Raw genomic sequence first — 25,218 nt, 5'->3', positions numbered from 1 at the left:
GTGGCAGTCTGAACCCAGGACAGGGACATCACCAGAACTTGACCATGCTGGCACCTTGAACCTTGATCATGGCCTTCTAACCTCCAGAACTGTGAGAAATAAATTGTTGTTGAAGCCACACGGGCTACGGTACTTTGTTACAGCAGCCTGAACTAAGACAGCTCCTCATGTAGAGGGTTAAGGGCCATTTTTCCTATTACTTACCTTTTTGTAAGGATCTTGTTATGTTTGATGTGCTTAAGTAAATGCTGTCTTAGACTTTGCCTGGCTAGAAGGCTATATTTAGAGCTTACTGAGGCGCATGAGTCTTAAATGCTATATTAGCACAATCCAGCAGAGCTCTGTCCTGGCACAGGTATTATTCATTTGAGAATTATTTGGACACTGAGTTAGCAAATCAATCCTCCTAATCTAAGAGGTCATTAGTATTAATGTAACAATTAAAGTACTATCCCTGGTGTGGTTTCATAGGACCCAAGATGTTCCAAACTGAGCCACCCAGGCAAACAGACCACACTGAGAAAGTTCTAGCAAAGTTGGACCATAAGCTTCCTTAAAATGGTAGATGTGTGTGAACTGAAGCAAAACTAGAATGATTATCCAAGTGAGAAACCTGGAATCATTTAAAAAGAGATACATATAAATTGCAAGCATGTTGACAGAGCTAAGAGCTCTGGATTAAAATCTTAAGGAAAGGCTTTCAATGTAGTACAAAAATAATAAGGTAAAATCTAACTGGCTCATTTTTATGGACTGCCTGTGAGGCACGGGGAACACCGACCATTTATAGGATTTGAACCCAGGCAGGGCTGACCCAGACTCTGGTTCCTAACCAACGTGCTATGCCTTCTTCACATGATAAGGGCAATCGAATCCTTATCCTTACCCAGTGGAAACTGCTCACAACAAAAAATTTCCCCCAACTTGTCAGCTTCTTTAGAGGGTCAGACATGAGAAAGTGAGAGCTAGATCTTCCCTTGTTTCTAAAGCCTCCTTGAATTGTGTATAAATAATGGGAAATGAAATAAATACCCTGAAGTGATGCTAAGCTCAGCTCAAAGATCATTCATCACACCACTCATCTGTCTTCTTTTTCAGCCCCTTCTCTTTGCTCAGGCAAGAGCCAATCAATGACAGCTCTCCTTCCCAACTGCCTCCTGCAGCCAGGCTCGTGGAAATAAAACACACAAAAAAATCTGTTTTTCATTAAGATGATAGCTCTCTGCCTGAAACTGCTCACTGCCCGGAGTGAGGAACTCCTAAGCCCTATCAGAATCAGAGCTAAAATGAAGCTTTTTACTTGGCCGGTGTCAATGGGGCTACAGGCCCAGAATATAAATATCTCTAATTCCTCAAAGCAGATTAGTCAGTTGTAAAGTATGAATATGGAAAATGTTTCCATATGTGCCCAGCCTTTTCTGATATTTCCCCCCTACACTTTATATATATATATATGTGTATATATATATACATACGCAAAATCCCCATTCCTTGGACAGTATTCAAGTGCGGGCAGAAACTTATATGCAAAAGGAAATGATACTTGAGAAACTTACATGCAAAAGGAGATGATACTTGAGAATCCGTTGAACTGGTTTCAAGAGATAGGACCCCAGGGGCAGTGAGTGTTTCAAAGTTTCCTGACGTTCCCTGAAGAACTTGGCCAGCACCTTGTTCCGCATGCACTCTGTGAGCACAGCCACGGATCTGCAACAAGATGTGTATTTTTACCCAAGTTGTAATGGTAAGATGAGCATTCAAGTTATAATATATTTTTTTAAGTTTCTTTATTTATTTTGAGAGAGAGAGTGAGAGAATGAGAGAGTGAGAGAATGAGAGAGTAAGAGAGAGAGAGAGAGAGAGAGAGAGGGAGAGAGAGGCAGAGAGAGAATCCCAAGCAGGCTCTACACAGTCAGCACGGAGCCCGATGTGGGGCCCGTACTCACGAACTGTGAGATCAGGACCTGAGTGGAAACCAAGAGTCGGACGCTTTACCGACTAAGCCACCCAGGTGCCCCAGGTACTCAAGTTTTAAAGGCCAATATAAGTGTAAATGCCCTAAAATAGGTAGGGTAGCAACAGAGGTATAGCCAGACCAAGTGCCTCTGGACAAATTAGAAAAAGGTGGCTCTTTGGGTGGATGGATTAGAAAAAGGCACGCACTATAGGGGCTCCAGGGTGGCTCAGTCGGTGAAGCATCCAACTTTGGCTCAGGTCATGATCTCACACTTCATGAGCTCGAGCCCCGAGTCGGGCTCTCACAGCTCAGAGCCTTGAGAACTGCTTCAGATTCTATGTCTCCCCATCTCTCGCTGCCCCTCCCCTGCTTGTACTTTCTCTCTCTCTCAAAAATAAACATTAAGAAAAATTTTCTTGGGGGCGCCTGGGTGGCTCAGTCAGTTAAGCATCCGACTTCAGCTCAGGTCATGATCTCACTGTTCGTGGGTTCGAGCCCCGCGTTGGGCTCTGTGCTGACAGCTAGCTCAGAGCCTGGAGGCTGCTTCAGATTCTGTGTCTCCCTCTCTCTCTCTGCCCCTTCCTTGCTCATGCTCGGTCTCTCTCTGTCTCAAAGATAAACTATAAAAAAAATTTTTTTTAATTAAAAAAAAAAGAAAGAAAAATTTTCTTGTAAGGAAAAGGCACTCTAAAAAGCTGGTAGCACAGGGACACATGGCTTCTAAGCATCAAGCTCCTTCCTTATAGAAGATGCACCCACCTGCCTGGACACGTGCTTGGCAAAGGGATCTGAGTTGGATGTCAGCCCCCAGATGCATTCCATATGGGTGTCTGTGCAGTGCTCAAGCTGCACATCTGCACTCGGTTTCCACAGGCCAGACCAAAAGGAGGAAGCGCCATTGTACCAAGAAAAAGGAGCTCTTTCTCCGCTAGATCCAGCTCCATGCCAGACATTTGTCACCCCTTCTGCTGATTGCCTTTGGATCATATACACACCGCATGACACTCCCTGCGGATCATTGGAGGCTGCGACCCACAGGCTAACCTCCCTTTGAGCAGATCCCTCGAAAGACCGTTTCTGAAACAGACCACCTCCTGAGGGTACTAGGAAAGCGGGTCAGAATTCCTTCTGCATCTCAGCTCCCCAAAAGGTAGTAAGCAGAGCCCCCCTAACCTCCAGAGGATTAGTTGAAACAATGTTCATCTCTTATACATAAAAGCTAGTGGGCTCTTGGAGTCACACACACACAAGTAAATTAAAATCTTATGGTCTCGTAACTTAGAAGAAAGCAGGTGGAAGTAATTTCAGCCCCTTTCTCCCCGAGTCAGTAATATGTTTTCAAGATTAATTTAGAAAATTAGAGCCAAACAACAAAATAAGGCTCCTTGGAAGGAAGTGCAATGGAGGTCCTAACCAAGCTATAAGAATCACTTTTGTGCCCATCGCCCTGGGAAGTATCTGTTCAGACAGGTTTATTTCCCACGTAAATGGGGATTTCAAAACTATTCTTTGTCATGTAGCCAAGGGTCTTTTCTAAGGTTCTTCAGAGGCTGAATCGACTGCCCAATTGCCCTTTGGCCATGTGAAGGCTTGAGCTCTTACCCGAGGACAAGACACCTGTGACAAATTCTGAGTGCAGTCAACTCCAGACTCAGGGCACAGGGAGACATCCAAGGACAATGACCTGACAGGGCCTGCGCCCTTCCCTGGGGAAAGGAGGGAGGGCCCGTGTCTCTTCAAGACGAAACTATTGGCGCGTGACCGGTATGAAGAAGGTGGACATCTGTCAAGGTGTGCTGGCGACATTTAATATCACCAGCTTGGATCCGGAGGGAGAAGAAACGTTGTCAGATGGGCCGAAACGCCCAGGGCTCCTGGCTTGTTGAGACGGAGGAACGGAAACCTGGGGCCTCAGGCAACAGACTGATTGGAGACGAGGGGACAAGAGGTAGGCTTTGTCTGTGGATACGAAAGCCACACAACTGGGCCAGAGCCGGACGCACCTGCCTCACTGAGCCTGCCCTTCGAGCATCCCTCCGCTAACGTGTTTCTTCCTTTGCCCAAGTCGAAGATATAAAATAAATTTAAAAAGATATATATAAACCCCAAAAAAAGAAAAAAACCCAATTCCTCCAGGAATCTGTTCTTAACTCTCCTCATGGGGACTTACTACTCCTTTTTCTCAAGTATCTTTAGCTTCTAGTCCATATAATGAGTCCAGACTCCATTAATTTGTATTCTGTGATTTGGTCTTCCCCAGCCTGCTACTACTGCCTGATGGCATTTAGCGGAGTTTGATGCTGAAGAAAAATAACATGTGCTCTAGCATTTAACACTGTGATTAGGACTCAATAAATGCTCAGTAAAAGTCTTTGGCCAAAAAAAGAAATTCTGACAGTGTGACTCAGGGTCTTTGGTCGGCCATCTCACTAAAAATGGTCACCCTCATGTCCTTGTGTGGCTTCATAACATACTCTATCCCCAGCCAGATTATATAAACCCGTTCTCAGTGCATCCCAAATTCTTCAAAACACGCCACACATACAAGAGGGTTAACGGACAAGAATTACAGCCAAACACAACAGGTTTACTTAGTTTCCTCACCGCAGGACACCTTCATGGTCTTTCACACTTTCCCTCCCACTGGGAATCTTCTGGGAATCCCAGGCTGAAGGGATCGGTATCTGGGCACCCCGTAATCCATTCTCAGCACGCTGTGCAGATTTCCCATGACACCCAGGGCACTGTGGTGTAGGATGCCCAACACCAGCCTGTGTCGGACCCATCAGCCTGAAACAGTATGGAAGTGCAGAAAATGTACTGCGGCATATTCACAACACGTACCTTGGGTAGTTAGTGCAGTACTGCGTGTAAATGTGGAACTCTTCACTCTGCAAGGAAACAAAACAGACTTTCAGGCAAAAAAAAAAAAAAAAAAAAAAAAGCACAGGGATCACCATTCATTTAAAACCAATAAAAAGAAATAATATTTATCCTTGTAAATCTGGCTCTGGCATCACAGGGACCTGTCTGAGCCCCTGTGGCAATCATCTATGACTTTTTATCTACCTTGTTTCACATGTAGAATCAACCTGGACTCATTTGCGTTCAAGAAACACTTACTGGGCACCTGCTGTGTTAGGTGAATCTGGAGGCAAAAAGGAAGAGGAGAAAATGAGGTTTCTGCCTCAGGCACTCCTAGTCCTTCAGCAGATGTGCAACGTGAAGGAGAAATAGAAGTAGATCATGTAATTATGGTGGTAAGAACGTGGTGGAAGTATGTGCGGGGCACAAGAAAACTGCCATATACTTTCAACTCCTTGTGAATATAATTATCTCTGCCCACTGTCCCACCTCTTTCATTGGGTAGCCACCATGCATCCTTTGACATTGAACTTAGGCTTTATTTCCTCCGAGGAGCCTTTCTGGAGCTCCAGCCAAGCCAACTGCTCCTACGCTGGGCTTCTGTAACACCCAATCTCTTGTAGCATTTACCAAATGGTAGTGACATTTTCTCAGCATCTGTGTCTCCCACTCTAGGCTATGAATCCCTGAAAAGTAGGGGCTGTACTGTAATCGTATTATACCCATTGAGCTACCAAACCCCCCTCTTTTCTACTAAACTGAAAATTATCTGAGAGCAGGATTCAAGTTTACTCATCTGTTCGCACCAGCATGGCAGCAATGCTCAAGTGCAGTAAATGCTTGACTAACCAACGTGGGGTCCTTGCCTTTTTTTGACACCATATTCCCGGTTCCCTAGTTTCTCTCTTTGTCTTTCAAATGTCTAGTCATGTTACCAAATATGGAGAAATATGAAATTAATCCTTCTTGCTCTTTTAGTATTTTGTTTAATAGGTAAAACCATGACTTCCATGCAAATATAAAAGAAACAGTATCAAAGACTTTATTTAACCTATTGCTCAGTGAGGGAAGCAGTAAGATATTACAACTGGATTTAAAGATAAATGCAAGTTTCACACTTAGATCAATGGGGAATGCTGACAGGAATTTACAAATAGATACCAAACTACTTTTTTCTATAGGGTAAAGACATCAACTGTCCCCCTATGGTACAGTTTTCATTTGCATGTCTGTGGTCAACAATCACTTACATTGCTATCAGTCATCAAAAATTTAGAGTTATAAGATAGTTTCAAAGACCCCGAAAGTGCAGAGTCTACTGAATCATAGAAATTGGAAGGGTAAATTGGGGGCACCTGGGTGGCTCAGCTGGTTAAGTGTCCGACTTCGGCTCAGGTCATGATCTCACGGTTTGTGGTTTGGAGCCCTGCATCGGGCTCTGTGCTGACAGCTAGCTGAGAGCCTGGAGCCTGTTTCAGATTCTGTGTCTCCCTCTCTCTCTGACCCTCCCCTGCTCACGCTGTCTCACAAATAAATTTAAAATTTTTTTAAAAAAAGAAGAAGAAGGGTAAATTGGAAAATACTTTCCTAGTGGAGGTACCCAGTAATCATTTTTGGTTGATTTCAAAGTCGTTCACAAGTTCCCCTACACTGCCAAGGGGAAGAGGTAGGCAGAGGGGCAGGGGAGAGAACAGAACCCTGGGTTTTTAAGCTTTTGACTGTAAAACTTTCAGTCTGAATAAGTAATTCAAGGCCAGTAAAGTATTAGTTCTTGCAAACTCTAAAATGGAATTATATTATAAAAAAGAGACACTGCTTTATTTTGGTGGTATTTCATATTCTTTTTACTTCTTTTTTACTTTTGAAATGATTTCAGGTTGGATTTATATGTGACTCCAAGATAGTGACTTCTTTTTCTTTTCTTTTTTTAGGGGGGGAGAATTTTAATGTGTTTTTTTTTATTATTTTTATTTATTTCTAGGAGAGAGAGAGAGAGACAGCGTGATCAGGGGAGGGTCAGAGAGAGAGGGAGTCACAGACTGAAACAGGCTCCAGGCTCTGAGCTGGCAGTCAGCACAGAGCCCAACGTGGGGCTCGAACCCACAAAACGTGAGATCATGACCTAAGCGAAAGTCGGACGCTTAACCGACTAGGCCACCCAGGCGCCCCTAGGCGGGGATAATTTTAATGCTTTAATTTTTTTTCTTACTTAAAAGGAATGTCCACTTAGAATCCTTTCTGCTCACTTGACTAGGATTAGATGTAAAATTTTTTATTATAGAAAGTCTCAAACATATATGTAAAAGCAGAGGGGATGGTAAAAGGAATCACCAAGCACCCATTACCCGAGCTAAATATTAACTCACGGTCTATATCCACCTACTTCTCTATCACTCTGAAGCAAATTCTACACATAGGATCATTCCACTTTTATATATTTTAGTATGTATCTCTAATACAAAAACTTAAAAAAAAAAGCCTTACCACAATGCCATTATTAGAGTTCCATATCATGAATATTCAACCATCACTATTCAAATCTCCTGTCTCCTTTTTTTTTTTTAATTTTTAAAACTGTTTTTATTTATTTTGGGGAGAGAGAGAGAAAGAGAGAGAGAGAGAGGCAGCATGAGCAGGGGAGGGTCAGAGAGAGAGGGAGATACAGAATCCAAAGCAGGCTACAGGCTCTGAGCTAGCTGTCAGCACAGAGCCCGACGCGGGGCTCGAACGCATGAACCATGAGATCATGACCTGAGCTGAAGTCGGACACTTAACTGACTGAGCCACCCAGGCGCCTCTCAAATCTCTCGTCTCCTTAATTTTCTTTTTAAAAATAGTTGGCCTATCTGATTTGGATTCCAAATAATTCCACAAAGCAACTGGTTGATATCTCCTTAGACTCTTCTAATCTATAAATCCCCCCTTTCTCTCCCTCTCTCCCTCCTACGCTCCCCCTGCCGCCCTGCCTTGCAACTTAGTTGAAGAAACCAGAGGTCTGTCCTACAGAGTTTCTCATGGTCTGTTTTGCTGGTTGTACCCATATGGCTTCCTTTCGTGCATCTCCCTGTCCCCTGCACTTGTGTGGTTCAGGGACGGCTCGAACAGACTTACATTCCATAGTTGGGCACGAATACATCCTAATTGTATTTTACTTCCATCAGGAGGCACAGAGGTCTGGCTGTTCTTTTCTTGGTGATGTCAACCACCAACGGTAACCACTGTCTGACTTATTAGCTCAACAGGAGCTGCCAAATGGTGGTATTTCTGATTCTATGACTCCATTTATTAGCCAGAATCGTTCCAAGAAAGGTAACAAACTGTTACCCTGCAGTTTGCAGTTTGTATGGGAAAAGCAGGATGGAGGCTTGAGCATTTTCCCTATGTTTCAGGATCATGCATTTGCTCTCTAGCATCCTGCAAAGGCTACCACTTTGAGTTTAATCACTGTGAATCCATGAATATAAACACAGCTAATGTATTTCAGCTGGTTTTAGTTAGGTACCTTTACTGATGCTGACACCATCCCCTTTGGCCAAGAAGAACGTCTTCTTTGGCATTCGTGACCTGACCTACAGCCTCCAGCAGCTTCCCTGTTTTCTGGAATGACAAGACGCTCCAGATCATCTTGTACATTTCCCGTCCCAGACTCATTCTTCATGGAGGCCGGATTCCTTTTGGTAGGAATTAGTGTTTGGAGACCACAGTCTGGGCATCAGAGGTCTTGCTACTTTGTTCATTGTCATATCGAGGCCTTTTCAGTGGATAGCGCCAGGAATACAGTGTTTTGTAAAGATAACATACATCCTGGGTTCAACCCAGCAACTGGGATTCAGAATTGGAGCGTTTTAAATTAGCATCATTCTTAGTCTGTATTTTCTGCCTCTTACCAATTCCAGTTCGGTGACACTGACATAAACACCTTGTTGTACCCCACGATACGCTCAGTTTCACCAGAACAATACCGACTCCAGGACATTTGACATCACTACTGAAAATGTATTTGCTGTACTTTCTCCACAATCTATCTAAAACTCAACTGGAATTTCCTTTGTGTGACCATGCCACAAACTGGCTCTATTGGTAGGCTCATCATTTCATTTTGCTTTTGGTTTTTGGAGACTGCTTTTTTCACTTTCCTTTTGTTTTATAATTACGTAAAATATTTACATGGTTTCAAGGTCAACTCTATTAGAAACCGCATATTCCAAGAAGTCTAGCTTCTATTCCTTTCCATACTAGTCTCCCTCTCATCCCCTATCAGCGACCAATTTTTAATTTCACAGTAAATTCTTTTTTTAAAAAAATGTTGATCCCAGTGTAGATAACAGTGTTGTAGTCAGTGTATCCTTTTTTTTTTTTAAAAAAAAAAGAACATTTAAATATACGCATGTCCTTCCACATTTCTAGATAAAGAAGACAAACTATTTGCCAGTGATTCTCAAACCTGAGTATATGTCACAACTACCGGGAGAGCTTGTCAACCAGAGATGGCTGGATTGCATCCCCAGAGTTTCTGATTCAGGAAGTCTGCCGGGAGTCTGAGAATTTGCATCATAACAAGTTCCCAAATGATGCTGGTGCTGCTGGACTACGGAGCCCACTTTGAGAACCACAGTCCTATGAACACTTTTATCTACTTCTCTCCCCACCTGTCCCAGTAGTTCACAGAGATACTCTCGATTTACTTCTCCTGCTTCATAGTACTCCATTACGTGGGTGTTCCATGGCTTATTCAAAGAGCTTCCTGCTTATCAACATTTGGGCTGTTTTTCTATACCGTAGATGTCTGTGTATATATATATATATATATATTTATATTATTTATATTAATAAACTATTTCTATATATTGTATATGTCTCTGCATTGTGACGATTATTACTATAAGAATAGCATCATGCTTACTGCGTTTTGGTCACTGCCTCTTTGGAATAGATTTCTAGAAGGGGCACTGCTGGATTACAGGATGAATTCAAATGTCATCTTGCTAGATGCACCCCAATTCTCCCCCAGAGGGCCTGTGCCACTCTGCTCCTGCACAGAGGAGTGACCATTTCCCCACGGCCTCACTAACTTACTAGGCGGCCACGTTTTCACACAAACTACGTTTAAAAATTTTTAAATTAGTTGACAGCTTCCAAAAGTTGGAAGATAAAAATATCTTGAGTTCTGGCTTCTCCTGCAACAGTAGTAGATGCATGGGGCGTGGCGCCCAGTTTCATGTGACATTCATGCTCTCACGACACAGGTGTCCAGCCTGCTCTAGCCCCCACTGGGGCACACGCATGCGCTGCATTCACCTGCTGGGCGTACCTCTGAAGGCATTGGGGTATCCAGCCCTGGCTTCACAGACAAGACGGGCAAAGTGATCTGCCTAAGGCCATCTGGTAAATCTGGCTTTGCTCACACACGCTCAGTTTCTTGCTTCTTTCCTGCCTGCCTCTTGCTGCACTCAACCTGGGATTGAACAATTATCAGGTTGACTTTCCTTACATTTGAAATGCCAAACTTGTGCTCGCTTCGGCAGCACATATACTAAAATTGGAACGATACAGAGAAGATTAGCATGGCTCCTGTGCAAGGATGACATGCAAATTCGTGAAGCGTTCCATATTTTTGAGCACTGGGTGTTATGTGGAAACTAATTTGACAATAAACTATTTGTAAAAAAAAAAAAAAAAGAAATGCCAAACTTAAAAACAATGGCTTCAATGAAGATATATCTGAATTATATCATACAGTTGACCTACATACACCTACTCCTAAGAAAGCCTCAGGACTTTTGCACAATTGAATTGCTGTGCATTTTGTGACATCATGGCTCTATTCCAATCTTAAAATCTTAAAGTTTTTATTTAAAGCAACTATATGGTCTTAATGTAGAATCAAATGCATATTTGACATGAAACTTATAAGCTCTGTGGACAAGTCCAATAACGATTTTATACAAAAACCAATTGCCCCAAGTTAGTTCATCCTTAAATGCCTTTTACTCAATATATATGCTACCCCAATTCCTTTTTAGAGCTATCTGGGGAACAAGAAGACAGTGATAAAGAAATTATACAAAAGTATATTATTTCCTTCTGATTAAACTCTGTCAAATTATAATCAGAGATGTAAAAATGAGACATTTAGGGGCGCCTGGGTGGCTTAGTCGGTTAAGCGTCCGACTTTCGCTTAGGTCATGATCTCGCGGTTCGTGGTTTCGAGCCCCGCGTCGGGCTCTGTGCTGACTGCCAGCTCAGATCCTGGAGCCTGTTTCAGTCTGTGACTCCCTCTCTCTCTGACTCTCCCCTGCTCACGCTGTCTCTCTCTCTCTCTCCTAAAAATAAAAATAAAACATTAAAAAAAAATAACTTGACCTTATTTATAAAAAAAAAAAAAAAAAAGAGACATTTAATTACAGAAGAACCAAAATAAAAGAGATGGTCAACTGAGCATCTGAGGCACTCAACTGTCTATTGAATGAATAACCAGATTAAAGAAATCTGTATGATTTTAGGGTTTCTTCTGCCATGGGGTCTATCTCTTTCATGCGTGGGTCTCTCTCTCTCTCTCTCTCTTTCACACACACACACACACACACACACACACACACACACACTTTGATTCCTTGGAAGTTTTCACTGGACACCATGAAAATGGCTTAATATGTAAGTAGCATATGGGTGAGGTAACATGAACTTGGATTCATTCCAATGGTATGCATACCAATGTCAGTACTTTCTTGAGAATCATTTCAGTAAGTGGGAAGGGGTTGTGTGTGCATGTGGGTGTGCGCGCCTGGGCACTGAAGGGAGAAGGGCATCAAGGGATGGGGGGAGGGGGGTTGCGGGGAGGCTGGGCTCTGAAGGTAAACTGTGTCTCCCTCTTAAATGCTTCCTAGAGTCAGCCTAGCTGATAGTCAAGATACGGGACAGAAATGAGGATGAGGTTGATGGCAGGAAACCAAGGACATCTGTTCTAGGCGTTTCCAGACTCCTGAGTGGACAAATGCTGAGCTGGGAGACAGCTTGGCTGGCCCACTGGGGAACTTTTACTTTTGTGCCTCAAAACAATGGCTGCTGCAGCCCCTTGTTCTTCTTTTTATAAACAGCAGGTAAGAAGCACCATATTCTCCTTCTGTCAGGAAGGATTTCTGTAACCTCCACATACCACAAAAGCAAGGTCAAAGATGAATCTCTGTGTGTAAGCCCCACTGACTCAGATAAAAGCAGAAGTCAACCGCCAGCTTTACCTCTTTCATTAATGGCCTCTCAATTAAAGCAATTTTCCATTCCTCCCCAGAGCGGAGCAGCTGCTTGTGTTTCAGAAAACGTAACATCTTCTAAATTTCAGGGTGCTGAGTGAAAAGCAGGCCGTGCCAGAACCAAACACTCACGGCCTACATGTGAAAGTGTGGAGTGCCGAAGTCAGTCTTCTAATTAAACTTGGCAATATTACAATGAAAAATAAGATCTGGGAGTTGGCAACGCGGCACATAAACAAACTTTTATGTGAATAATTAAGCCGGAGCTAAGCATATGCTGGACTGTCTTTAATCAACTTGTGATTACAGTTACCAGTAAAAAGCCCCAGAGTTTCCGATCGCTCTCGTGTTGTTTACTCGCCATGGCTATTCTCACATATCTACTTTGATATGTACTCAGCACATCTCTTTACCCCTTTCTCTCTCTTCCATTTTCCTTCTCTTTTTTTCAGTTCCTACCCTTTAGGAGAATTAATTATGACACAGGCAACATGTGAGAACTGTGTAAGCACGTGTGCACACTGGACGTGTTAACACGCTGACATCCACATACCTGCCCACCATCAGGAGTATTTTATATGCAAGCTCATTAACTGTCTTTAAGGAATCATGCTTCAAGAAAACCCAGAGTGTCAGGTTTGGATTCCATGCCACTGGATGGATCTGTGGCCATAAGCACAGACCTCCTGAGTCCTGAGCCAGGTCAGACATCTCGAAGTTCACGGTGAACTCTGGAGTGCTAAATGAGGTACTAATTCTTAGTTGATCCCAAAGCACCGTCATGAACCTCGTCTAAACCTTTGCACACTTGAAAGCACAACTGCAGAAATCACATGAAGTTTTGCTGCAAAGTAACTTCCACTAGACCTTTTCCAAATGAAAGCTACTGAATGTTTAAGAGAAACTTATGATAGGATTCTATATAGAGTAGGCAGCAAGTGAGAAACTAATGTAAAGGAATGTCTTGTAGAATCCGGAATTGTCTCAGAATCCTGGAACAGAGCATGTGCTGGCCAGTTATGCTTTAAAGGTCAGATCCTTTCCTTCTACTTTCTCAGCCATCAATGCAGCTTAAGAAAAACATAGGAAAAGGAGAGCGCATATTTAAGACAGAAGAGATTCATTGTCTATCTCTTTATCCCCCAATGATAATTATACAGCCTTGGCTGGTCCCATATATATTATATCTAAAATACCTAGATTCTAACAGATTTTTGTAACTGGTCTTGTGGTATTTTGTATGTATTATTTTTCAAACGTTATTCTACTCAGGATTTTCCTCCCCACCAAGATTAATTTTTTTTTTTTTTCCCTAAGAAAGATGAGTAAACATCATTCAGTTACTATACAAGTTTTAGGACAAGTATTAAGTTAGTTATTTCCCAACCCACAAGGGACAATAACAGTATTTTTTTTTCCTTGCTAGTGGAAAAAAAAAAAAAAACCCAACACAAAACACAGTGAAGAGAGATTAGTGGCTAACTTCATCCAGGATGGAACAAACCAGTCATTTTAACTTTAAAATGAAAACAATTTGCGATCTGTGTCTGTCTTGGTCAGCCAAGAGAAATGAACCTTGCTTACCTTGGACACAAAACATTCTGCTATGGCCACAGGATCATTTTCACAGTTTTCCAAATCTTGTAGAAGTTCACTAATAAAATAAAAATAGCCAGAAAGTATTAGATGATAGTTTGATGGCTGAGAACATTTTATATAACTTAGAAGTCTATACATTGGGGCGCCTGGGTGGCTTAGTCGGTTAAGCGTCCGACTTTCGTTTAGGTCATGATCTCGCGGTTCGTGGGTTCGGGCCCCGCGTCGGGCTCTGTGCTAACTGCCAGCTCAGAGCCTGGAGCCTGCTTCAGTCTGTGGCTCCCTCTCTCTCTGACCCTCCCCTGCTCACACTGTCTCCCTCTCTCTCTCCTAGAAATAAATAAAACATTAAAAAAAAAAAAGTCTATACATTATATGGCATTTACAAGGAATCGTTTCTTTCTTTCTTTTTTTTTTTTTTTTTAAAGCAAGCATTTACTAGTGGTCAAAGCCAAACTTCACTCTCAAGGTGGGAGAGCGGACAGGCCCAGAGCTGGCAACTGCTACGAGGAATCACATTTAATTGGATAACTGACGACCCATTGTCATTATATCCAAGGCTTAGATTAGGGACTTGCCCAAGGTCACGGTTCAGCAGGGATTTAAACACAGGTTCAACCTATAACTCACCCGCCTAGAGACAAGCTGGCCTGACATTTAAGTCTTCTAGATAGTTGGCATTGTCTGTACACATTTACACACACTTATTCATTCATTCATCACCTAGCTGTCTAGGTACCAAATGCTGAGCAAGGCACTAAGAACAAACACATCAGTGAGCCAAATGAGATACTGTCCCTAAGTGCTTGGAGCTCAGAATCCATTGGGAGCGTCAGCCATTCCATGAAAGATCACACACACTAACAAATTTAAAATTATAAACAGAGAGGGGTGCCTGGCTGGCTCAGTTGGTAGAACATGTGGCTCTCGATCTTGGGGTCATGAATTCAAGCCCCACATTGGGTGTTGAGCTAACTTTAAAATTTTTAAAATAAATAACATAAAATAATAAACAGAGATAATGCTCTAAAGGAAAGAAATCTTATTTTTTAATGGCAGTATCATTATTTTAAGTAACTGCACAATATTTCACTGTGTGGATATAGCATAATTAATGTAACCATTTCCTACTGTTGGGTAAAATTCTATAAACAGAATTCCTGGGTCAAAGGGTTTCACATTTGGAAATGTGTTAACACATTTCCAAATTGCACATTAAGTTGTATTAATATGTATTTTACATGCTTATTTTAATTAGTAGTATATTATTTATTTAATAAAAAGTTAAATAGTTCTACAGTAATTATAATAAAAACAGGCAGTTTCTTATTTTCCATTTCCTATTCTGGACCTCCATTCTCTATAAGTATTCTCAACTTCTTCTGTTTCTTCTGTATGTGTATCCATGGCTCTAAACAGACTGGCACTGCTTTTTCAGTATTTTTTGAGATATTTACTTCTTAACTTGCCCAAACTTCCCTTCATCCTTCATCCCTTCATCTTCTCAACAATCTGTCATGAAATTGGATTAGATTAAAAGTCAGAGCTTACATTTTGATGACTGTGTAAATATTATTCTCAGCTGAGCTGTGAGGTATGCCATAATTACATTTCCTTTTGTGTACAACCATGTTTTCCCTGAAGTTAAACTCACTTGGTTGTTGTTGTTTAGTGTTCAAAGTACACACCACTAGTTTGTCCTCAAACTCTGTGTCCGTTGGGGCGCCTGGGTGGCTCAGTCAGTTAAGCGTCCGACTTCAGCTCGGGTCATGATCTCATGGTCTGTGAGTTCTCACATCGGGCTCTGTGCTGACAGCTCAGAACCTAGAGCCTGTTTCAGATTCTGTGTCTCCCTCTCTCTCTCTGCCCTTCCCTGACTCATGCTCTCTCTCTCTCTCTCAAAAATAAATAAACATTAAAAAAATTTAAAAAACACAACTTTGTGCGGGAAGCATAGCTCTTTGCCCTGCTGCATTCAAACATCTGATGATCTGTTGGTCGTATTCGTTCTTGGGGACCTCCTTGCCAGAGCCACTGGTCTTTCTGCTCCGCTGTCACCTGAACAGGCTGCTCTCCAAGCCTGCAGGATTGTCTCTTCAGCCCTGTCCTGATGATGTAGTTCACCTGATTCCCGTGTTTCATGCCCTGTTTCTTAGATACCGTTTCCGATGTATCCTTCTTTGTGAGATTACAATGTCCAGTAGCTGTCTGAGTGAGGGTAACAGGCAGTAAATTTTCTGACACTCTTCCCATTTTAGAACAGTCTCCCTTCATACCTCGCTGATCATATCGGTGGACATAGAATTCTTGGTTGGAAATTCTTTTCTCCAAGTATTCGAGAAACTATCTGTTGCTTTATGAACTCCAACACTGCAGAGAAGTCCATTAACATTCTGATCCATGATCCAGGCTTCATGTGACCTGATTTTCTATTCTGGAAGCTCTTAGAGTTTTCTCCTTGTTAACATAATTCTGAAATTCTTTGATGGCCCACTTTGGGAGGAGTCTCTTCATACACGAAGCCAACTTGACTACTTGGGAAATGGTCTTGAGCAATCGCTTCTCAAAGTGACCCTGGATTCCTGAGACTCTTCAGGGTATTTAATAAGGTCGCTATTTCCATAACAATTTTGGATTTTTTACACTCATTCTTTTACGAGACTACAGTGACTTTTTCAGATGGAAAGTAGAAGCAGACTAAGAATCCAGCTGTTTTCTAGTACGTCAGAGAATAAAGAAATTTGTGAAAATGTAAAATAATTCCAACTCACACACAAATGCTCGTGAAAAAGAACAGTAAAATTGTTTTTCTAAAAATGTGTTTATCATTATTGAATACATTGAAATTTTAATAATTTTTCAGTTTTAATTTCTATCATCGTAAAGAACACATCCATAACGCATAAGCAAAAAAAGCTTTCTGGGTCCTTAGTAATTCTGATGTACAGATCTTGGGACCAAAAAGCTAAGGAACCTTTGTTCCTAAATTAGGTCTTTGATATTTCCTCTCCTCCATTTTCTCTTCTCTCTTTGAAGCTCCTAGTATTCACATTAAACTTTAATGTTTATTTTTAATGTTTATTTATTTTTGAGAGAGAGAGCATGTGCGCATGCACCTGCATGCAAGTGAACAGGGGAGGGGCAGAGAGAGAGATAGGGAGACACAGAATCTGAAGCCGCTCCAGGCTCTGAGCAGTCAGCACAGAGCCCTACATGGGGCTTGAACTCACAGAGCATGAGATTGCGACCTGAGCCAAAGTTGGATGCTTAACTGACTGAGTCACCCCGGTACCCCCTATCATTCACATTTTAGATCTCTTGGTGTGATACTCTAATCTTTCTTATTCTTCCTCTATTTTCCATTGTCTTGTTTATTGTTCATTTTCTGGGAGACTTCAATTTCATTCTCTGTCCCCTCTATTGAATGTTTTCATTTCTACTATTTGATTTTTAATTTCAAAGTGTTTTTTTTAATAGGCCGTTTAGATGGCTCTTATGTTTCTGTTCTGATGAGTGCAAAATTTCTCCTCTCCAAGGATGATGACACTACTATTACTATTATTAATTATTTTGGGCCTTTCTTTCCTGCTTTTTGCTTTCTGCTGAGCTCTCTTTATTCTGTTTGATCATTCTGGCTTCTGTCATTCATGTTATAGGCTCTTCCCAAATATCTGGGGATATTCAATTGTCCTTTCATATGTGAAGATGAGACATGACAATGGCAACCGTAAACCATGTAAGTGAAGCTTTCTATAGGGTCCTTATTACTCAAGGCAGGTTCTGAAATTCTGCAGTATCAAGACCCGTATATGGTCTAAAAAATTCATTACGTGAATTATATCTATTGATATGTATTAGAAATTACAACAAAATATATATAAAAATTCATCAATTCAAATGACATACCCAATATATGTTAATATAATAATGTTTTGTGAAAAATAGATTTTATAAAACAAAATGTAGTGAAGAGTAGTATTACTTTCCATTTTTTAAAAACATTCTAATGTTGACCTCAATGGAACACAGACGGATGCTCATATCTACCTCTGCATTCAATCTGTTGCAATCTGGTTTTTTTGACTGAAGTACACAGAAAACAATCTAGCCTCACCCAGATGTGTCAGTAGAAAAGAGAGGAGACTTTGACTAGCCCATGAAGAGAAGTGCGGCTATTCTTCTTTGATATTACACTGAAACTGAACACATGATAGTTTCTTAGATATGTTGGAGTCTAAAACCATACCAAGGCACCATACCCTGTTACTTTAAAATCCATTGGTCTATCTTGCACACTGAAAGGATCTTTCACCAATGCATGATATTAGGATAGTCCCAATTTCAAACATGCATTCCTAATATTCCCATAAAACATTCCCTTTGTAAGATTATTAATACCTTGGAAAATACAGTTCTGATATTTATATTAATATCTCTTATAGATAGATGTATATGAATAAATTAAAGATAGTTGAAATCTAATCACTGGGACCTAAACACTGGATGAAGCAAAGAGGCTGAAGAAAAACAATAGCTAAAGAAGCAACATTTCTGGACCAGTGATTTCTGGGGGATGAAGTGCTCAGGATATAGGTTTTGTGTCCAGGGCTTTCAATACCAATCCTCCTTCTGATCAGAGAATAATTTCGAGCTGAATCCATCATGGCTTAACAGAAATACTCCTTGATTATATTCAACTCTTTAACTCCCTGTGTTCTAAGTGTTATGCTAATCAAGCTTCTCTGAGGTTTAACTTCATCTCAGAGTGGACAGGCTGGTAGGAGGAAGAATCCCAGGGGACCCACCCAAGCTCCAGGTACAGCTCACCTATAAATGAGTGGCTGGCATTTGTTGCTCAAACCACAGGGTGGGAGGGAGCTCCGACACCTTCCAGTCCCAACCCCTAATTTTAAGGTTAGGAAATCGTGGCTCATACAAGGGAAGTAGCTTACCTTAGTTCACACAGCTAACTATTAATGGCCACAAGTAGGGTGAGTAGCAGGGCTGCTGAACCTCAGGCCCGCACTCTATCATAAACACATGTAGTGAATGATTTATTTCCTGACCAACTCAATCAAGAAAGCCGAGGGCTGAGCTCTGCATCATGGTGTCTTCAATGGGAGATCTTATCTACCTGGAAGCCCTGGCTTGAGTCACCGGGCTAGCTTTCCTTTGCAATCATTTTCTAAAATAGGGAAACATGAAAAATGGGAACAGTGAGGAAGAAGTAATGGGATTTCTTTCGTGGTCCTGTCACACGGGCTATCATCCTAATGTATGTGGCCCACCATCTTGTTTGCTCCTCATTCAACAGTAATTATTAAAAGCCTCCATGTCAGGCCTTGTTGCAGGTAGAGAGGTATGGGAGAAAGAACATGGGAAAAAGTCCTGTCCTATGGTGCTTATGCTCTGACCAGAGGTGCTAAATGTTAATAATTGAATAAATAAAGAAGACAGTATCAAACAAAAGACAAATGTGGGCAAGGATGTGAAGAACTGGAACTCCTAGATACTGCTGGTGGGGATACAAACTGGTGCAGCCTCTATGGAAAGCAGCTCTTCAAAAAATTAAACATAGAACTAACATATGAGCCAGGTTATAAATTTTGGGGTATTTATCCAAAAGACCTGAAATCAGGAACTTGAAGAGATATCAACATACCCATTAATACCCACAACAGCCAACTTGTGGAAACAACTTATTCCATAAATGGATAAAAAAAAAAAAACAAAAAACCAAACATGGTATATACATAAAACGAAATATTATTTAGCCTTTAAAAAGGGAGGAAATCCTGTAATACGTGGTAACATGGATAAACCTTGAAGACATGCTAAGTGAAACAAGCCAGTCACCAAAGGACACATCTGGTATGATTCCACTTACTTGAGAAATCTAAAGTGGTCAAATTCATAGAATCAAAGAGTAGAATGGTAGAGCTCTGGGGAAAGGGGGGCAAATGGAGGAGTTGCTAATCGATAGGCAAAACATGCCAGCTAAACAAGATGAATAAATTCCAGAGATCTTCTATACAACATGGTACTGAAGTTAACAACAACGTATTGTACACTTTCAGCTTTTGTTAAGAGGATAGATAACATGGTAAGCATTCTAATAAAATAAAAATTGAAAACACCATTTTGCTAAAAACAGAAAAACTCAGGGATGCCTGGGTGGCTCAGCTGGGTAAGTATCCAACTCTTGGTTTCAATTCAGGTCATGATCTTATGGTATGTGGAATCGAGCCCTGCTTTGGGCTCTGCGCTGAGAGCGTGGAGCCTGCTTGGGATTCTCTCTTTCTCTCTCTGCCCCTGAGTTGATCTCTCTCTCTCTCTCTCTCCCCCTCTCAAAATAAACAAATAAATAAACTTTTAAAAGCAAAAAACAAAAATCTAAATGAAATTACAATAGAAACTCACATATCATAATACATTATCACTTAATACATGTTCATGTGAAAAATAATAAAGTATTGGTTTTACTGAAAAACAAAACAACATAATATGACATTACACTATGTGATACGAAGCAAAAAAGGGCAATGTGGAGAGATCACCTGAGGCTGGGTGGTTGGGGAGGAGCATTAGAGCAGTTGGGAAAACTCTTGGAGGAGGTGCTGTTTGAGTGTGGGGAAGGCTGGAAGAGAAAGCCACTTAGGAAACCAACTGTGAGTCCAGAAAGAAGTTGGTGTGCTCTTGTGTGAGGCTACAGAAAGGAAGCTACTGTGGCTGGAGTCTGGTGAACAGCAGGAGTGTGGGAGATACAGGAAGTAGACTAATTACAAAATAGCACGCCCTGTACTATGGGAGCACAGAGGTGGCCCCATGGAATGTGGTATATCAGCCACTGAAAATAGTCCCTAAGACCAGGACCAGGCCTGTCCTTCTAGGGTTACAGCCTAAGGGTGGGAACCAGGCTTCTCACTGCATCTGTGTATCTACGCACAGCCCTACATACACACTGACAGGAAGGAGTGACTCATAGATTGTGTTTTATGCTCACAGCTAAAATTAGAGTCATCCCACCTTCAGGTTTTGGGTATTTCCCCTTTTCCCTGAGTAACTGTTTCAAATATATTTTTTTCTTTTTTTGAGTAGGATCAGGAGAAAAGAAGATTAACGTTGCTTGCCTGAGCTCAAGTCCCTTGTTTGGGGGTACAATGAGAGGAAACGCCGTTCTCTTTTACAGAACACATTACATGTAAAATTTTCTCTGACCAGTGAGGTGAACTTGAAGGCAGGAACTGTATTTTGACCTCGAAGATTCGACTGCCTTACACCAAATGAGATTCAGGAACGGGGCCTCTCCCCTTCCGGTCTGCAAAGGGCTCTGAGCACCACTCCTCTTCCCAGCCACCTAACTAGGTCCGCTGGCATTTTAACTTGTCGCAAGCACAGGGTGCATGTACATGTGGGAACAGAAAGTGGAATGGGCTTAACGGCACCGAACGTTCCATTAATTTCACTGATATATTAGCACTGGCATTGGAGAGTCCACTCGAAAAAAAGCCTGCGGGTAAAAATATTTCTACCATTGTGCGGAAGTTTAAGAGATTTTGGTGGTGGGAAAATGGACTGAAAGAAAACTTCCCTCACCTTTCATTGCCTTACTGTTCTCTGTATTCCATGATTCACTTTCTAAATTACATTTCAAGAAAGAAACAAGGATGGCTCAAATAATTTTTTTTTTTTTGGCTTAAACTAGGCTTAGCTGAGTGTTTTACAAGCAGTGACTTCACGTATATAAAGAGAAAGAGTTAAAGGGAAAAGGAAGATTTGACGCTCATCTTCTGAAGAAGGAAGAGAACTTAGATGATTTTAATTTGCTAGTAAGTTTGAAATAGAAATTCAATATAAAAGAATGATCTGTCTTTGCTCAAAGATTCAAATTATAGTTTAGGTAACTCTTCTCTATTCCCAGAGAAGGATGAGTGTATAAAACAATTGGTATTTCATTCTCTAATAGGAAGTAAAAAAAAAAGTTTGGGGATTTTAGGGGCATGTTAAGAGGGTGAAAGAAGTTTCTTCTCATTGACCCAGTTTCCTGACCATTCAGGGATTTCTTCCAGACACCACACCAGGGACTTACGTTTCTAGGCTATCACAGGGATTACAAGAAGAATGAGAGACTTTACTATAAAAAGGAAAACAAAAATGAAGTATCAACTGCATTCCAAAATGTTTCAAGTTGGAAGGTTTTGTGAAATAACAATTTAAATCTAGTCATATACCAAAACTGAACAAAGATAGTATGGGGTGGGTGGGGGGCACCTGGGAGGCTCAGTCTGTGGAGTGTCCAACTCTTGATTTGGCTCAGGTCATGATCTCAGGGTTGTGAGATTGAGCCCCATGTTGAGCTCTGCGCCGGGCATGGAGCCTGCTTGGGATTCTCTCTCTCTCTCTCTCTCTCTCTCTCTGTGCACCCCCCCCCCCCACTGTCACATGTGTGCTTTCTCTCTCTCTCTCAAAATAAATAAATAAACATTAAAAAAAGATAGTATGAGAAAGAAGTTATAGATATTGGTCATTTATGAGCATGCATAAAAAAATACAAACAAATCAAACTCATCAGTGCATAAATATATAAAACATTATGAGCTTGTAGGGTTTATTCCAGTAATAAATGTATGATTCAAACAGAATGCCTATTAATACAATTCAACACATGATGAATAGACAGAGAAAATCAAATGCTAATTTTCTTAAAGGCAGATTAAGTATTCAATGAAATTTTAGTATGCATTCACAATATCCTAGCAAAATAGGAAAAAGTGTTTATCTAAATCCCAGAACAAAGAGAGTTAAAGCATTCCTGCTAATGTCAGAAAGACGATAAGGATGCCAACATGAAATCAACACTGTCGGAGAAGACTTACCCCAACAATAACATAAGAAAAAACATAATGGGTAGATGAACTATAAAGGAAGACAAAAAGATTTCCTCATTTTCAGATACTGTCCACACAGAATACCCAAAAGGATTTATAAACCACTATTAGAGCTATAGAAAAGCTTAGAAAGTTAGTTGGATACTATCATCATATGATAATCAATAGCATTCCTAGGTGACAGTCAATTTAAAAGGAGAAGACATAGTCTAGTCAAAATAACATCAAAAGGAATAAGTGTTTAAAAGTGTTAGAAGTTTAAATGTGTATGAATGTGATGGAGAAATTATAAAACTATTATAGAACATTTTTAAAAGGCTTGATTGAAGAGAAGTATGTTTATGAATGGGATGACTCAATACTGTAAAGATATCCATCTGTTAAAATTGATCTATATTAAATGGAGCTCCAATAAAAATCCCAACAGAGTTCTTCATGGAACTTGACAAAATAAGAAGAAGAATAAATCACTTGACCGTGCAAAGAGTCAAGAAAAGCTAAGCCATTGTTGAAGAGTAAACATGGGCTTAATAATGAAGACAATGTAGTATGGGGAAGAGACAGACAAACAGGAGTAATGAAACAGAATACACAGCTCGGAAACAGACCCATACCCCCATGTAAAATTCACATGGGAGGAACACAGAGGTACAAATCAACACAGAAAAGATGTACTTTTCAGTCAGTGGTGATCGGGCCATTGGCTAGACAGAGGAAAATAAGAATTTGGATTGCCTATCATATACCATACCTCCAACAACCGTAGGAAGATTCAAGACAACGCAAAAATTTAAGACGTTTGGAAAATAATAGTGCACGTGTATGAACTGAGAGGACAATTTTTTAACCACAACACAAAATCCACATATTATAAAATGTACTTTTATTTTAAATGGTCAAACTTATAAATTATATGACTTCTTTTCAAAGAAATTGTAATTAAAGTTAAAAGACAAGTCTCATAGTAGGAGATGATGTGCAACCCATATAACCCACAGAGATCACTAGCCACAGTTCATTAAGAACTCCTATATGACAATAAGAAAAGGAAAGATCCCGACAGAAAAATGGGCAGTGGACAGGAGGCAGGAATTCACATACATAGAATCTAAGTGGCTAACAAACAAGAAAAGATGCTCAATCTTTTTTTTAAGTGTATATTTATTTTGAGAGAGAGAGAGCGCGCGCAAGCGAGCGCACGCACACACACAGGGGAGGGCCAGAGAGCGAGGTAGAGAGAGAATCCCACCGGCTCCATGCTGTCAGCACAGAGCCTGAAGTGGGGCTCGAGCTCATGAACCATGAGATCATGACCTGGACACTTAACCTACTGAGCTAGCCAGGTGCCCCAAGCATCTAACTCTTGATTTGGGGTCAGGTCATGATCCCATGGTTGGGGAATCAAACCCTGCATTTTGGGGAATCAAATCCTGCAATCAAATCCTGCATCAAATCCATGCTGAGCATGGAGCCTGCTTAAGATTCTTTCCCTCCTTCTATTTGTCTTCCCAACTTGTGTGCTCTTTCTCTTTAAAAAAGTAAATAAATAAAATTAAAAAAAAAACTTTGATAGAGCAAGGGTGGGATTCCTGGGTGTTTATCATGCTACTCTGTGCCTTTCTGTGTTTTGGAAATATATCCTGAAAACAAAATCTAGTCAGCTGAGTTTTTCGGGCCAGCATAAAAGATTTTCTTTTTTTCCTCTTTAATTTTAGAGATTCAAATCTTGCTTAGTCACAATAATATTACATTATATTGAAAAACCTGGACCTGAACTAATAATAGAACCTTTAAAATTATTTTAAGCCCCAACCACAGATTTGCCACATAGTTGTAGCTTTGGAATCAACTGATGTAGGATGTATAAGGATGTAAAAGACGTAGGATACATAATAAAAGATTCACTAAGAGGCATTAATGTAAAAAGTCACATCAATACTATTTACTTAGCCAAATGTAATAGCGAGGACATCTGAGCTCAAAATGTAGACTCCAGATTTAAGGGAAAGGAGATAAAAATGAATAGGGACACAATAGTATAGACAACTCAAATGAAAAAGTTAAACAAGAAGATATTCTTGAAAATAATGGAGAAATAAAATAATAAAACTGATAGAAATTTGGCAAATAGGCTAAATTGGCCTAGTTCTATGTCCTTGAGCAAAGGACTTTTTCTACACTGCATGACTCAGTCGTCTATAAGATATGTGTGCAATATGCATTCTGTCCACAGAGAGCTGTTAAGAGGATTAAATGAGATAATGCATGTGCAGGGGATACATGAGTGTGATCTACAAAAGGGAAAGGCACGACGAATACGCTGGGCTCGTTGCATTCACACGGTGGCCCTACCCTGACGCATCACACGTCACCATCGGGATACTCATTCACTCTGACTCAAGTTTATCTCAGACAGGTCTGGCTTCCTTGTTCAGAAAACACCAAAGAGAAAAGAACAGAGAACTGATTCGGGCATATAAGGCCTTCTCAGTCCTCCAACTTTTGCAGAATGGGCTCCATTGCCAAGGACATTCTTGTTGCCAGGGGGTTCTGCTTCATTCTTACCTTTCATTTTTTTTCTTTAAAATTTTTAAAAATGATTTTTATTTATTTCTGAGAGAGAGAGAAAGCATTAACAGGGGAGGGTCAGAGAGAGAGGGAG

General features: G+C 40.8%; 1 protein-coding gene and 1 non-coding gene across 2 annotated transcripts in view; one reads left to right on the top strand and one right to left on the bottom strand.

Moving 5' to 3' along the window:
• PLEKHG1 (pleckstrin homology and RhoGEF domain containing G1) overlaps positions 1 to 25,218 on the bottom strand; it is a 91,899-nt gene that overhangs the window by 30,530 nt on the left and 36,151 nt on the right. The window contains exons 3-5 of the mRNA XM_039240961.1: positions 13,657 to 13,726; positions 4,802 to 4,848; positions 1,557 to 1,707 (exon numbers count right to left, since the gene is read on the bottom strand). Of these exons, the coding sequence (XP_039096892.1) occupies positions 1,557 to 1,707; positions 4,802 to 4,848; positions 13,657 to 13,726 (268 nt within the window). The remainder of the gene's footprint in view (positions 1 to 1,556; positions 1,708 to 4,801; positions 4,849 to 13,656; positions 13,727 to 25,218) is intronic.
• LOC120237596 lies at positions 10,332 to 10,438 on the top strand. The gene has a single exon (XR_005529991.1). It is a non-coding gene; the product is annotated as a U6 spliceosomal RNA (small nuclear RNA).

Source organism: Hyaena hyaena, unplaced genomic scaffold, assembly GCF_003009895.1.
Source record: "Hyaena hyaena isolate Hyena2069 unplaced genomic scaffold, ASM300989v1 scaffold_184, whole genome shotgun sequence".
NCBI classification, from domain to species: Eukaryota; Metazoa; Chordata; class Mammalia; order Carnivora; family Hyaenidae; genus Hyaena; species Hyaena hyaena.
The sequence above is the reverse complement of the archived record's forward strand: the minus strand, read 5'-3'. Positions and strand labels throughout refer to the sequence as shown.